Source organism: Theropithecus gelada, chromosome 7b, assembly GCF_003255815.1.
Source record: "Theropithecus gelada isolate Dixy chromosome 7b, Tgel_1.0, whole genome shotgun sequence".
NCBI lineage: Eukaryota > Metazoa > Chordata > Mammalia > Primates > Cercopithecidae > Theropithecus > Theropithecus gelada.
In genome coordinates, this window is record NC_037675.1 from 78,909,478 (window position 1) to 78,922,969 (window position 13,492).

Consider the following 13,492-nt stretch of genomic DNA (forward strand, 5'->3'; position numbering starts at 1 on the left):
CAGGATGTCATTTATTATCTCCCGTATATGAAATTAGAAACTCTTTATAAAGGCATTAAATCAGGAATACTAATTTATGAAAACAGCAGCTCTAAACCATGCTGTTAATGAAACATCACTAACAGTGAATTACACCATCACATAAAATTATGCAATTCAAGAAAAACCCCAAAGGCATATTACCTCTGAGTTAAGAGGGTATGTAGGATAGTAAGAGTAAAGCCTCCCATCTATAAACAAGAAAATTCCACAGGAAGTGAGCCAGGGTCGTTCTCATGGCATATGTATCAAACACACTAAAAAAGTGTCTATGGAGGCCGGGCGCGGTGGCTCATGCCTGTAATCCCAGCACTTTGAGAGGCTGAGGTGGGCAGATCATGAAGTCAGGAGATCGAGACCATCTTGGCTAACACGGTGAAACCCCATCTCTACTAAAAATACAAAAAATTAGCCAGGCGAGGTGGTGGGCGCCTGTAGTCCCAGCTACTCGGGAGGCTGAGCCAGAACAGCGTGAACCCAGGAGGCGGAGCTTGCAGTGAGCTGAGATCCTCGCGCTGCTGCACTCCAGCCTGGGCGACAGAGCGAGACTTGGTCTCAAAAAAAAAAAAAAGTGTCCACGGAAACCACACACCAGCCAGCTCTGCCTATCAGTAAACCTGACTATTTATTTTAGGAAAAAAGCTCAAGAAAAACAGCATGTTTGGCCGCTAGGTGGACTTATGCAATGTTTCAAGAAAAGAAAGACTTACCAAGGCTGGTGCCATCCTGCCCCATGATGCACTTCATGGAGGTGATGATCTGCTCCACTACAGGAGGTGACAATGACGTGGCATACACTGCACTATGAGAATGTGTGCGCAGGTAGTCTATCAGCTCCTGGGAAGTTCACAGAGGCAGATAAATAGAGACAATTCTTGCATTCACTGGCAATGTCAGTGCTTTCCTTCTAAGTTCTAGAGGACTCCTTGTTTCAATGGCACTGGAACAGGGACACTAATCTGAGATGCAAGGTCAACCAACATGGTCGAAGCATACTGCTGGCAACAACTGGGTCAGAAACATGGCAAAGTTCTTAGGTTTGGTTTTGTTTTTTAAACATGGAACAACATAGGAAAAAAACTAGTTTTAAAACAATCCTTCTAAATTTGGAGAATGTATCATTTAAAGTTAGAAATATGGCCGGGCATGGTGGCTCATGCCTGTAATTCCAGCACTTTGGGAGGCCAAGGTGGGTGGATCTCCTGAGGTCAGGAGTTCAAGACTGGCTTGAACAACATGGTGAAACCCCATCTCTACTAAAAATACAAAAATCAGCTGTGCGTGGAGGCAGGCACCTATAATCCCAGCTACTCAGGAGGTTGAGGCAGGAAAATCACTTGAACCCAGGAGGCAGAGGTTGCCGTGAGCTGAGATGGCGCCACTGCACTCCAGCCTGGGGGACAGAGTGAGGCTCCATCTTAAAAAAAAAAAAAAGAGGCCAGGCGCGGTGGCTCAAGCCTGTAATCCCAGCACTTTGGGAGGCCGAGACGGGCGGATCACGAGGTCAGGAGATCGAGACCATCCTGGCTAACACGGTGAAACCCCGTCTCTACTAAAAATACAAGAAAATTAGCCGGGCGCCGTGGCAGGCGCCTGTAGTCCCAGCTACTCGGGAGGCTGAGGCAGGAGAATGGCGTCAACCCGGGGGGGCGGAGCTTGCAGTGAGCCGAGATCGCCCCACTGCACTCCAGCCTGGGGCACAGAGCAAGACTCTGTCTCGGAAAAAAAAAAAAAAAAAAAAGTTAAAAATAAATGAACAAGGCTGAGTTAAACAGCCTTTGTTTGGATTGCTGATTGGTGTTTGGATTGCTTTTTACATATAATGATTTAATTCCAAGTATCATAGAAAATGTCATCTGCAGCTCTCTGTGCCTGTAAAGCCCATCCTTCCAACCCTAAGTAACAGTTCTCTAACATAAACTTTAAGAGCATTAGAACTTCCTCCAGATATGCAGAAATGTACAAAATGATACAAATGTGAAATAAAATAGAAATGTATAAGGTCTTTGATTAAAATGCCAATGACATCTCACCGAATAAAGTAAAACTGTCATTTACAAGGATTTCAAAAAAAAATTAATTGTATATCCCTATTCTCTGATATCTTTTAATTTCACCAAATCTTTAAAATGTACGTACAAGAAGCTTATGTACCAGAACAAATTAGGGAGACACAAATTTGGATATAAAACAGTTTCATCTCAAAAACATTAAAAATTGTACTAAAAAAACCAAAAGCACAAATATATTGTACTTAAATGATCTCCCAGAGTATTATTTTTCTATCCTTTGGTTCACAGTCACAAAGTTTACTAAAAAACAACAAACTCTCCAAAGTGAGCCTTGTCTCATTAACAAAAAGGAAAATTTGAGATAAAAAAATCTATCAAACCTGGCCGGGCGGTGTGGCTCATGCCTGTAATCCCAGCACTTTGGAAGGCCGAGGCGGGCGGATCACGAGGTCAAGAGATCGAGACCACCCTGGCCAACACGGCGGTGAAACCCTGTCTCTACTAAAAATACAAAAAATTAGCTGGGCGTGGTGGCACGCACCTGTAGTCCCAGCTACTTGGGAGGCTGAGGCCGGAGAATCCCTTGATCCCGGGAGGTGGAGGTTACAGTGAGCCAAGATTGCGCCACTGAACTCTGGCCTGGCAATGGAGTCAGGCTTGGTCTCAAAAAAAAAAAAAAAAAATCTATCAAAACTGATTAAAAGTCACTGAAAATGAGGTCTCTCTAAAAGACAATCAATTATTAAACGAATGACCTTTTTTTCTGAAATAGGGTCTTTTTCTGTTGCCCAGGCTGGAATGCAGTGGTATAAATACTCACGGCTCGCTGCATCCTTGATCTCCCTGGCTCAAGCAATCCTCTCATCTCAGCCTACCACGTACTTGGGACTACAGGCATGTGCCACCACACCCAGCTAATTTTTTTACTTTTTTGTAGAGATGAAGTCCCACTATGTTGCCTAGGCTGGTCTTGAACTCCTGGGCTCAAGTAATCCTCCCACTTCAGCCTCTCAAAGTGCTGGGATTACAGGTGTGAGCCACTGTGCCCAGCATAAACATTCTTTAAGACTCCCAATATTGAGTTTTGAAGCAAAATTAAGAACATTTATGAGCACCTCCTCTGTGTCATATACAAACACCTGACATACATACATTATTTTTTCCCTAACACTGCAGTGTTCAAAAATACAGCTTCGTTGAGATATAAGCCACACACCACACAATTCACCGTTTTAAAGTACAATTCAGTGGTTTTTAGTATATCCAGAGTTGTGCCACTTTTACTACTAATTTTAGAACATTTCCATAACCCTGAAAGGAAACCTCATACCCATTAGCATTCACTTTCCATTTCCCCATCCCCTCCGCCCCCGGCAACTACTAATCTACTTTCTGTTTCTATGCTTATTCTAGATATCACATATTTTAAAACATGCAATATGTGACTTTTTGTGACTAACTTTTTTCACTTACCATAATATTTTTAAGGTGCACCCACGTTGTAGCATGGACATATATTACTTTTTAAACCCTTACTACAATCTTACAAGCTAGGCATATTTACTTCTATTTTACTGACAAGGAAACTGGGAGGTTAAATGTTTTCCCTGAGGTCTAACAAAGTAAGCAGAGAAACATTCAGACCCAGGCCTGTGTCCTTATGGTTGACCACTTCCACCACACCACAGATTCTTACCTACATCAAAATTCACCATATGATTTTTTTCTGACTACAAAGACCCAGCAAAGGCAATTACGTCGTTAAAAAATTGAAAATACAATGCTTTGTAGTACCCCACCGCTGGCACAACTTTTTTCCTTCCTGTCTCCATGTTCACTCATGATACGTTTGTATCCAAGAGCAAGGTGACCTGCTATTCCCATGCGCTCCCATGACAACCCCACTGTTTTTGAAACTGTGAGCACAATGCAAACCCAACAGAAGGCTGGGGCGGGCAGGGAGCACCACTGTGTGTTCTTTCACACAAGAGGGTATTCTAGATCTCAGATCAGCATGTAGCTTAGAAAGAAGCTCAAATAAGAAAACAACAAACAATGAACAGAACCAGCCTTTAGTTCAGTGACGAGACATCAGAATCACTCACTGGTATTAGAGCCTAAACCACAGGCAAATTTGGGGACATCCCAGTTCAGGGCCCCATCTGCTAGGCTTGAGGTACCAAATCTAGTTGCCAGTGATTTTATCTCTAATCGCTCATTCTCACGGCTCGTTTACCTTCTTGCCTCCAATATATCCTCCAGAAGCACCAAAACTCTTTGTGAATGTTCCCATCATAACATCCACATCCTCAGGATCCAGGCCGAAGTAGTCCACCACACCCCGGCCTGTGGGGCCCAAGGCGCCAATGCTGTGAGCCTCATCCAGATACAAGTATGCCTTGTACTTCTTCTTGAGGGCAATCACTTCAGGAAGACGAACAATAGATCCCTCCATGCTGGCAAAACATGAAAAAAATATATATATATACGCATGTACACTGAGACTTTTTAAATCAAAATTAGGAGTTTGGCATTTTGTTATTATTGAGTTTACTGCTTTTTTTTTTTTTTCTTGAGACAGAGTTTTGCTCCGTTGTCCAAGCTGGAGTGCAGTGGCGTAATCTCGGCTTACTACAATCCCTGACTCCTGAGTTCAAGTGATTCCTGTGCCTCAGCCTCCCAAGTAGCTGGGACTACAGGTACCTGCCACCACCATGTCCAGCTAACGTTTGTATTTTTAGTAGAGATAGGGTTTCACCATGTTTCCCAGGCTAGTCTCGAACTCCCAGCCTCAAGTGATACACCGCCTTGGCCTCCCAAAGTTCTGGGGGTTACAGGCATAAGCCACCATGCCCGGCCGAGTTTATTGGGTTTTAAATGGTCTGACCACTGTATCTGTGGTTTAAACTGACAAAGGCAGAGGAAGCCACGGTGAGGCAAAAGACTAGGGGAAAGAAAAGAGGACTTTAAAAACGAGCACTGGCTGGGCACAGTGGTTCACACCTGTAATCCCAGCACTTTGTGGGGGCTGAGGTAGGCAGATCACTTGAGGTCAGGAGTTTGAGACCAGCCTGGCCAACACAGCAAAACCCCATCTCTACTAAAAATACAAAAATCAGCTGGGCATGGTGGCGCACACCTGTAATCCCAGCTACTCGGGAGGCTGAGGCAGGAGATCCAGGAGGCAGAGGTTGCATTGAGTGGAGATCATGCCACTGCACTTCAGCCTGGGCGACAGAGTGAGATTCCATCTTAAAAAAAAAGCCCACCAAAACCACCAAAAAACAAAAAACAAGCACCAAACACAAGCAATCTTAATTCACAACAAAAAGAATTAAGATCACAGCAGATTCTTCTAAAGCTTGTAATTACAGGCAACATGAGACTGCATCACATTGCACAGGCAATGAGAATGACACAAAAGAACAAAAAAAATTAGGTGATAAAAATACGTGCAGAAGCTGTAAATGTTAACCAAAATAAAATATTTCTTTTTAATTTTTATTTATTTTTTATAGAGACAGGCTCTCACTATGTTGCCCAAGCTGGTCTCAAACTCCTGGCCTCAAGCGACCTCCCACTTTGGCCTCCCAAAGTGTTGGGATTACAGGCGTGACACACTGCACTCAGCCTAAAACAAAATATTTATTAAAATTAAATGATGTATAATTTGTTTTGACATATTAAAATATATATTCCAATTCTTGCCCTTACGTATACGTTCCCTCTACAAACTAGAAAAATAAAAGACCCAAAGAGAAAGGGAATTTGGTGACCATGTAGTATAATGGAAAGAATAATGACGAACCAGACAAAAAGACTTCTGTTCTAATGCTGACTCTGTTTCCAGGTATTTTAGCGATTTATAAACACTGTCTCCTTAGTTTCCAGAGGGGGACAGACTAATGTTGCCTTCAGTTAAAAAATTCTATGACTTCATGGGGCCAAGTCATAAAGGTAAGAATAATAAAGTAGGATTACCTATATATTCCTTCCACAAGGATGAGAATTTTCTTCCAGGGCCTTCGTGTCCGAGGCTGACCATAAACAATGGCATCTTTCAATAGCTTCTCTAGGCTTTGCATATCTACGACACACAAAAAAGAACAGAGTCATACCACATCTTCCTCTTTCCTAACTTTGTTCTGGAAATGCAGAGATATATTTCTCATTTGGAAAGTATGCCTCAGATAGCAAAGGACATAATTAGAGTTAGGCAGAAAAAATCAGGGCAAAATAGGTGCATTATTGCCACCTTGAATTGAAATCCAAAACGTGACAAATGTTCAAAACCATCAAAACCTGACTGAAGGACTATGGTGGTTGATTCAGTTCATTAGCTTGCTTATGAAATGACCAGTGTCTCATGTTAAGTACCCTGCCATTAAGTTAGCTTCTCTGTGTTTATCGAAAAATATAGAATCAAACTGTATCTCTAATCCTAGTGAGTCATTCGGAAATAAATGCGTAAAAAAGACAGAGTGAGAGTGTGAATAAACCATCACAGATACATACACCTCCTAAAAAAACAAATGCAAGGGGTAAAAAAACTTCACAGTGTATGCTCCATTTCCTTTCACCTAGGACGTACTCAATAAATGCTTGTTAAAGAGCTCTGTTTTGGTACTGGGTTACAAATACACCCGTCTGGGGCATGTTTAAGTCTGTGTGTTAAGCAAGCCTGACAATTGGTTGAAATTGTTCCATGTTTGACTTCATCAGTTGTCTATTAACAACCAAGTTCTTGTGGTTCTCATGGTGGTTAATGGGCCTGGAAACAACTTGGCTGCTACTGCCATTAATGATGATCACAATTTCCCTGTTAAAGACAACTGCTTTGAAGACCATTGTTGCCACACTACAGATTTCGTACTTAAAGTACCTGCCCTGAAATGAAGTCCTTAAAAAAAACTCCCCCAAATTTAAGCAACATTAAGTCTGGGGAATACTTAATAGGGATGGGAGACATCCTATCATAAAATCATTTTTTTTTTTTTTTTGAGATGGAGCCTCCCTCTGTCATCTAAGCTGGAGTAAAATGGCGCAATCTCGGCTCACTGAAGCCTCCACCTCCAAGGTTCAAGCGATTTGCCTGCCTCAGCCTCCCAAGTAGCTGGGATTACCGGCACCTGCCATCATGCCAGGCTAATGTTTGTATTTTTGTAGAGATGGGTTTCACCATGTTGGCCAGGTTGGTCTTGAACTCCTGACCTCAAGTGATCCGCCTGCCTCAGCCCCCCAAAGTGCTGGGATTACAGGCGTGAGCCACCAAGCCTGGCCCCATCATAAAATCTGATTTTGTATTCTGTATTGCTTGTCACTGGAGGAAGGGGTTATAAAAGCATATGATTTTGCTCTTTGCAGAAAACAATTTTGACAGAAAAAGAAATAAGGTAATAAAAACAAAGAACACAAACACAAATAAGATAGCCTATGGTTGTGATTGTGCTTACGCATTCAGTAATTTTTAAGAAAAAAATCTGCATATGACCTAATCAAGATTCAGCACATGTACCCTACAGAAGTAAATTATGTCCTGACTCAAAACTTCCATTTTTTTTTTTTTTTTGAGACAGAGTTGCCAAGGTGGGAGTGCAGTGGCGTGATCTCTGCTCACTGAAACCTCTGCCTCCCGGATTCAAGTGATTCTCCGGCCTCAGCCTCCTGAGTAGCTGGGATCACAGGTGTGTGCCACCACATCCAGCTAATTTTTTTATTTGTAGTAGAGGCGGGGTTTCATCATTTTGGCCAGGCTGGTCTCTAACTCCTGACCTCAGGTGATTCACCCGCCTCGGCCTCCCCAAGTCCTGCAAAGCCTCCAGTTCTTAGGCAGAGAGCAATGTATGGCAATCAGTTAAAGACAAGTAAAAACATATGAATTATTTTAGTTTTCTATGCTTATATACAGAAGGAGGAAAAAATTATACTGGTCAAAATTTTAGATAAAAGAAATATCAGCCAGGTGTGGTGGCTCACGCCTGTAATCTCAGCACTCTGGGAGACCGAGGTGGGTGGATCACTTAAAGTCAGGAGTTCGAGACCAGACTGACCAACATGGCAAAATCCCATCTCTACTAAAAATACAAAAAAACTTAGCCGGGTGTGGTGGTGGGCACCTGTAATCCTAGCTACTTGGGAGGCTGAGACATGAGAATCGCTTAAACCCAGCAGGCAGAGGTTGCAGTGAGCTGAGATCATACCACTGTACTCCAGCCTGGGTGACAGAGCAAGACTCTGTATCAGGAAAAAAAAAAAAAAGAAATACCTACAACAGAATGCTTAACCGTATTATCTACTCAGAAAAAAAAAAATTCAACCTCTCTCCAATGTTATGCCCCCAAAATCCACATAAATTTAAATAAAAAATACATCGCAAAATTTCCAGAAGAAAACATGAAAGAATCATCTTATGATCTGAGAATGAGGAGGGTACCGTGTAAAATCCAAAAGTTGTAAGACAGTAAGTGTGGCAACAAAAACATTTTAATGAGTCTGCACAAGAAGACACTGAAAACAAAGTCAAAAATATAAAAATAGTGCAGTCTGGGCATGGTGAATTACTCCTGTAATCCCAGCATTTTGGGAGGCTGAGACAGGAGGATCGTTTGAGCCTAAGAGTTCAAGACCAACCTGGGCAACACAGAGAGACTTTGTCTCTATAAAAAATCAAAAACACTAGCCCGGCATGGTGGCGCATGCCTATAGGCCCAGCTACTTGGGATGCTGAAGCAGGAGAATCCTCTGGGCCCAGGAGGTCAAGGCTGTGGTGAGTCGTGGTTGTGCTACTGCACTACAGCCTGGGTGACAGAACAAGACCCTGTCTCAAAAAAAAAATTAATAAAATAATGCAACATCAAGGAAAAGCTAATTCATATAAAGGGCTCTTATAATCAGTAAAAAATAGAAACAATTTGAAAATGGCCAATTTATAAGGAAATACAAACACATTAACTTACAAGTAGGGTTTAAAAAACAGATATAAAAATACAATAAAAATGTAAAAAGTTGCTCTATACCTAATAAGCAATGAAATAAAAACTAACATAATATTTCCTCATTAGATTTGGAAAGATTTAAAATGATTCACTGAGTGAATGGCCAGTGAGTAGGAACAGTCAATCTCACACTGTTGAGTAAAATTCATACAGGACGCAAGCATGTGTATGTTCATTGTAGCACTATTCACAATAGCAAAGACACAGAATCATCCTAAATGTCCATCAACAGTAAACTGGATTAAAAAAGTGTGGGGCCAGGTGCGGTGGCTCATGCCTATAATCCCAGCACTGGGAGGCCAAGGTGGATGGATTGCTTCACCCTAGGAATTCAAGACCAGCCTGGGCAACATGGTGAAACCCCATCTTCACAAAAAATACAGAAGAGAAAAAAAAAACCCTGGCCAGGCATGGTGGAACACACCTGTAATCCCAGCTATTATGGTGGCTGAGATGGGAGGATCGGTTGAGCTGGGGAGGTGGAGGTTGCAGTGAGCTCAGTTCATGCCAACGCATGCCAGCCTGGGTGACAGAGCAAGACTCTGTCTCAAAAAATATATATATATATATTTTATATATTTATAAAATTTTATAATATAAAATTATAAATATATATTATATATAAATATATTTTTATTTTATATTATAAAATTTTATATTTTTATATTACATATTTATATATATTTTATAATATATATATACACACACACGTACATATACACCATCAAATACTATATAGCTATAAAAAAGAATGAGATAATGTCCTTTGCAGTAACAAGGATGCAGCTAGAAGCCATTATCCTAAGCAAACTAACACAGGAACAGAAAACAAAATACCACATGTTCTCACTTGTAAGTGGGAGCTAAACACTGAGTACATACAGACACGAAGAAGGGAACAACAGACACTGGGGCCTACCTGAGGATGAGGCAGGGGAGGAGGAGGAGGGTAAGGTTCGAAAAACTACCTATCAGGTACTATGCTGATTACCTGGGTGACGAAATAATCTGTACACAAACCCCCGAGACATGCAATTTACCTATATAACAATCCTGTACATGTACCCCTGAACCTAAAATAAAAGTGAAAAAAAGAATTCATATAATGCTTAGAGGCAATTCGGAAAACTATTAAAAATGTATACTCTTTTAACCATGCATTCTGAGACTACTAAAAATTTATCCTAAGGCACTAACCAGATGATTGTACAAAACTGTAAGTGTAGTGCTGTTCCCAGTAGAAAAATTTAGAAACAGCCCTGATGTCCAACTGAGGGAGCAATTAAATGAAGGCACATCCAGGCACTGACTGCCACACTGGCATTTAAGAATGAGGTAGAGTCACATGTAATGACAAACAACAATCACAGTGTATTGTAAAAAGGGGCCAGGCGTGATGGCTCACACTTGTAGTCCCAGCACTTTCAGAGGCCAAGGCGGGAGGATCAACTGAAGTCAGTTCAAGACCAGTCTGGCCAACACAGTGAAACTCCGTCGCTCTAAAAATACTAAAAATTAGCCAGGTGTGGTGGCGTGCCCCTGTAATCCAGCTACTCGGGAGGTGGAGGCAGGAGAATCGCTTGAACTCGGGAGGCAGAGGTTGCAGTGAGCCAAGGCTGAGCCACTGCCCTTCAGCCTTGGTGACAGAGCGAGACTCTTGTCACAAAAGAAAAAGAAAAAAAGAAAGAAAGAAAGAAAATAACAGGTTACATAGGGATATTTAATAAGATCTCATTTCTCACTGTAAAACATTTTAGACAAGACAAAAACAAAAACAAAAGCAAAAATGATGTTATCATCTATGATCCTTCCATCCAGGGGTACACACCTAACATTTTGGTATACATTCTTCCAAACCTGTCTGTGCCTGCACACATTCTGGGAAAAGATATTAAACATACATTTGGGTTATCTTTTCTCCCTATGTGTGTGTTTTAACTATGAAAGTTATACATTTTTATTCTAAATAATCATTTTGATAACACGCAAAGATATTTCCACTTAGGGAGGAAAGGTCTGGCTCAGGGGCACCCTCCTCCATGCTCCCACAGCATCTACTCATGGCTGTACTTCAGCACCTGTCTGCTGTATTGTAAACACTGGCTTATCTATTAAGTCTCTTCATTAACCAGTCAGAGACCTTGATTTATTCATCTAAACACCGCTAGTCTTATGGCAAGATACACTATAGGCATCGAGTAAATGTATTTGAGTAAGGGATTTGTAAACGACGAAATGGGATGGAAAACTTAATGGTCAAATAAAAGAATGGTATTGTATTTGTACAAGAGGCTTCCTTCAACCTCTAATTTTAAAAGACTGGACCAGAAGAACATTTTAAATGTTGCTACTTTGGCTTCATTTATATTTTCAACTGCTAATATAACTCATGTTAATTCCCACCATGGATCCAAAGAATAATAAACACCAAGGCCAGGAGTGAATTCTGCAGCAAACTCACTGTTGTGTTTGAAGATTCGAATGGTTGCTCCTGACAGTCTGGCTCCTAGAACCAGTGATGCATGGTTCAGCTCATCACTCAGAATCAGGCAACCCTGCAATATCACAGGAACAGAAAGGTAAGAAGCCGGAAGGGAAAGGGTTAGTTACACAAATCACAAAATGCCACACGCACTAATAGCTGTATCTTATTAAGGAAATCGTGCACAACAGCAGTGATCAATTTTAAGAAGAGGAAAAAAGTATACATGATCATTTGCTTTTTGTAAAGATACCTTAAAAGTAGATGCAAAATTCTAGCCTTTTAATTTAATATCTTCAGTCCCATGACTGAGGTAAATAGTCAGATATATGGCAACAGGTCTTTATTCATATTTAAAACATGACACATCAGTCTCTAAAACGTTTTGGTTTCTTTACGTGAGAGAATTCCATGTAGTTTTAGTATGATGTTCTGTTCATCTGTGGGAAATGGCAGCTGATGGGGCCATGTCTGTGGAAATGGTGTATTCTCTCACTACTACTCATATCCAGAGTCCAGGGAAGAACCTACTTGGAAGATCCTACTTATTAACCTTTTCCCCACATAACACGGACTGTAGGCTTCAGTTTTATCCTAAAAATCTCCAAACAAGCTTTGCTTTAACACACAAACATCAGTTTCTGCTAGGGCAACAAGGCTGAAGGTCTCGGCTTTTTTTTTTTCACTGCAGTTCTTACTCTTCCATCTCTCAGGGGGCCCTTCAACCTGTCAGATCGGAACCCAGAAACAGGTTTTTCTCTGTCAAAAATGGCCTCAAAATATCCAAGTAGATGAAAAAGGTGCAGAAAGTATCTAGCATGCTCCCATGAGAATAAAAAGAAGAGAGAAGATACACAGACACACAGTCGTCCCTCAGTCTACAGGAGGAGTCGGTTCCAGAACTGCCTCACCCCCACATTTATCCAAATCCATACATGCTCATGTCCTGCAGTTAGCCCCGTGGGACCTGCTTATAGGAAAAGTAGGCCCTCCATATACTTGGGGTTTGTGTTCCATAAATACTATGTTTTGTGTGTGTGTGTGTGAGAGACGGAGTCTCACTCTTGTTGCTGGAGTGCAGTGGGTGCAATCTTGGCTCACTGCAACCTCTGCCTCCCAGGTTCAAGCAATTCTCCTGCCTCAGCCTCCCAAGTAGCTGGGATTACAGGTGCCTGCCACCATGCCTGGCTAAGTTTTGTATTTTCAGTACAGATGGGGTTTCACCATGTTGGCCAGGCTGGTCTTGAACTCCTGACCTCAGGTGATCCACCAGCCTCGGCCTCCCAAAGTGCCAAGATTACAGGCGTGAGTCACTGTGCCTGGCTGAATACTGTATTTCTGATCCATATTTGGTTGAAAAAAATCCATGTATAAGTGGACCTGCATAGTTCAAACCACGTTGTTCAAGGGTCAACTATATATATATATATATACATGCTTATTTATTACAGAATATTCTTAAAGGAATACTTAAACTTGTAACAGTAGTTGTGTTTGAAATTTTTATTAAGCACATAGTATTTATTAAGATAAAAAAGCTACCCTGGTTAAAAATATACAAATTAAAAATGAAGTGGCCAGGCATGGTGGCTCATGCCTGTAATCCTGGCAATTTGGGAGGCCAAGGTGGGTGGATCACTTGAGGTCAGGAGTTTGAGACCAGACTGGCCAACATGGCAAAACCCCATCTCTACTAAAAAAAAACCAAAAAAAAAACAACAAAAAGAAAACCCCCCAAAAATTAGCTGGGCTTGGTGACGGGCACCTGTAATCTCAACTACTCAAAAGGCTGAGGCAGGATAATCGTTTGAACCCAGGAGGCGGAGGTTTCAGTGAGCCAAAATTGTGCTGCTGCACTCCAACCTGGGTTACAGAGGGAGATTCTGTCTGAAAAAAAAAAAGGGGGAGGAGGAGCAGGAGGAGAAGACAGAAGATGGGAGGAGAAGAAGGAAGAGGAGGAGAAG

General features: G+C 41.6%; 1 protein-coding gene across 1 annotated transcript in view; it reads right to left on the bottom strand.

The window, feature by feature from the left end:
• The window catches only part of SPTLC2 (serine palmitoyltransferase long chain base subunit 2), a 105,007-nt gene that overhangs the window by 41,161 nt on the left and 50,354 nt on the right, over positions 1–13,492 (bottom strand). The window contains exons 6-9 of the mRNA XM_025392626.1: positions 11,508–11,601; positions 6,033–6,138; positions 4,288–4,507; positions 750–876 (exon numbers count right to left, since the gene is read on the bottom strand). Of these exons, the coding sequence (XP_025248411.1) occupies positions 750–876; positions 4,288–4,507; positions 6,033–6,138; positions 11,508–11,601 (547 nt within the window). The remainder of the gene's footprint in view (positions 1–749; positions 877–4,287; positions 4,508–6,032; positions 6,139–11,507; positions 11,602–13,492) is intronic.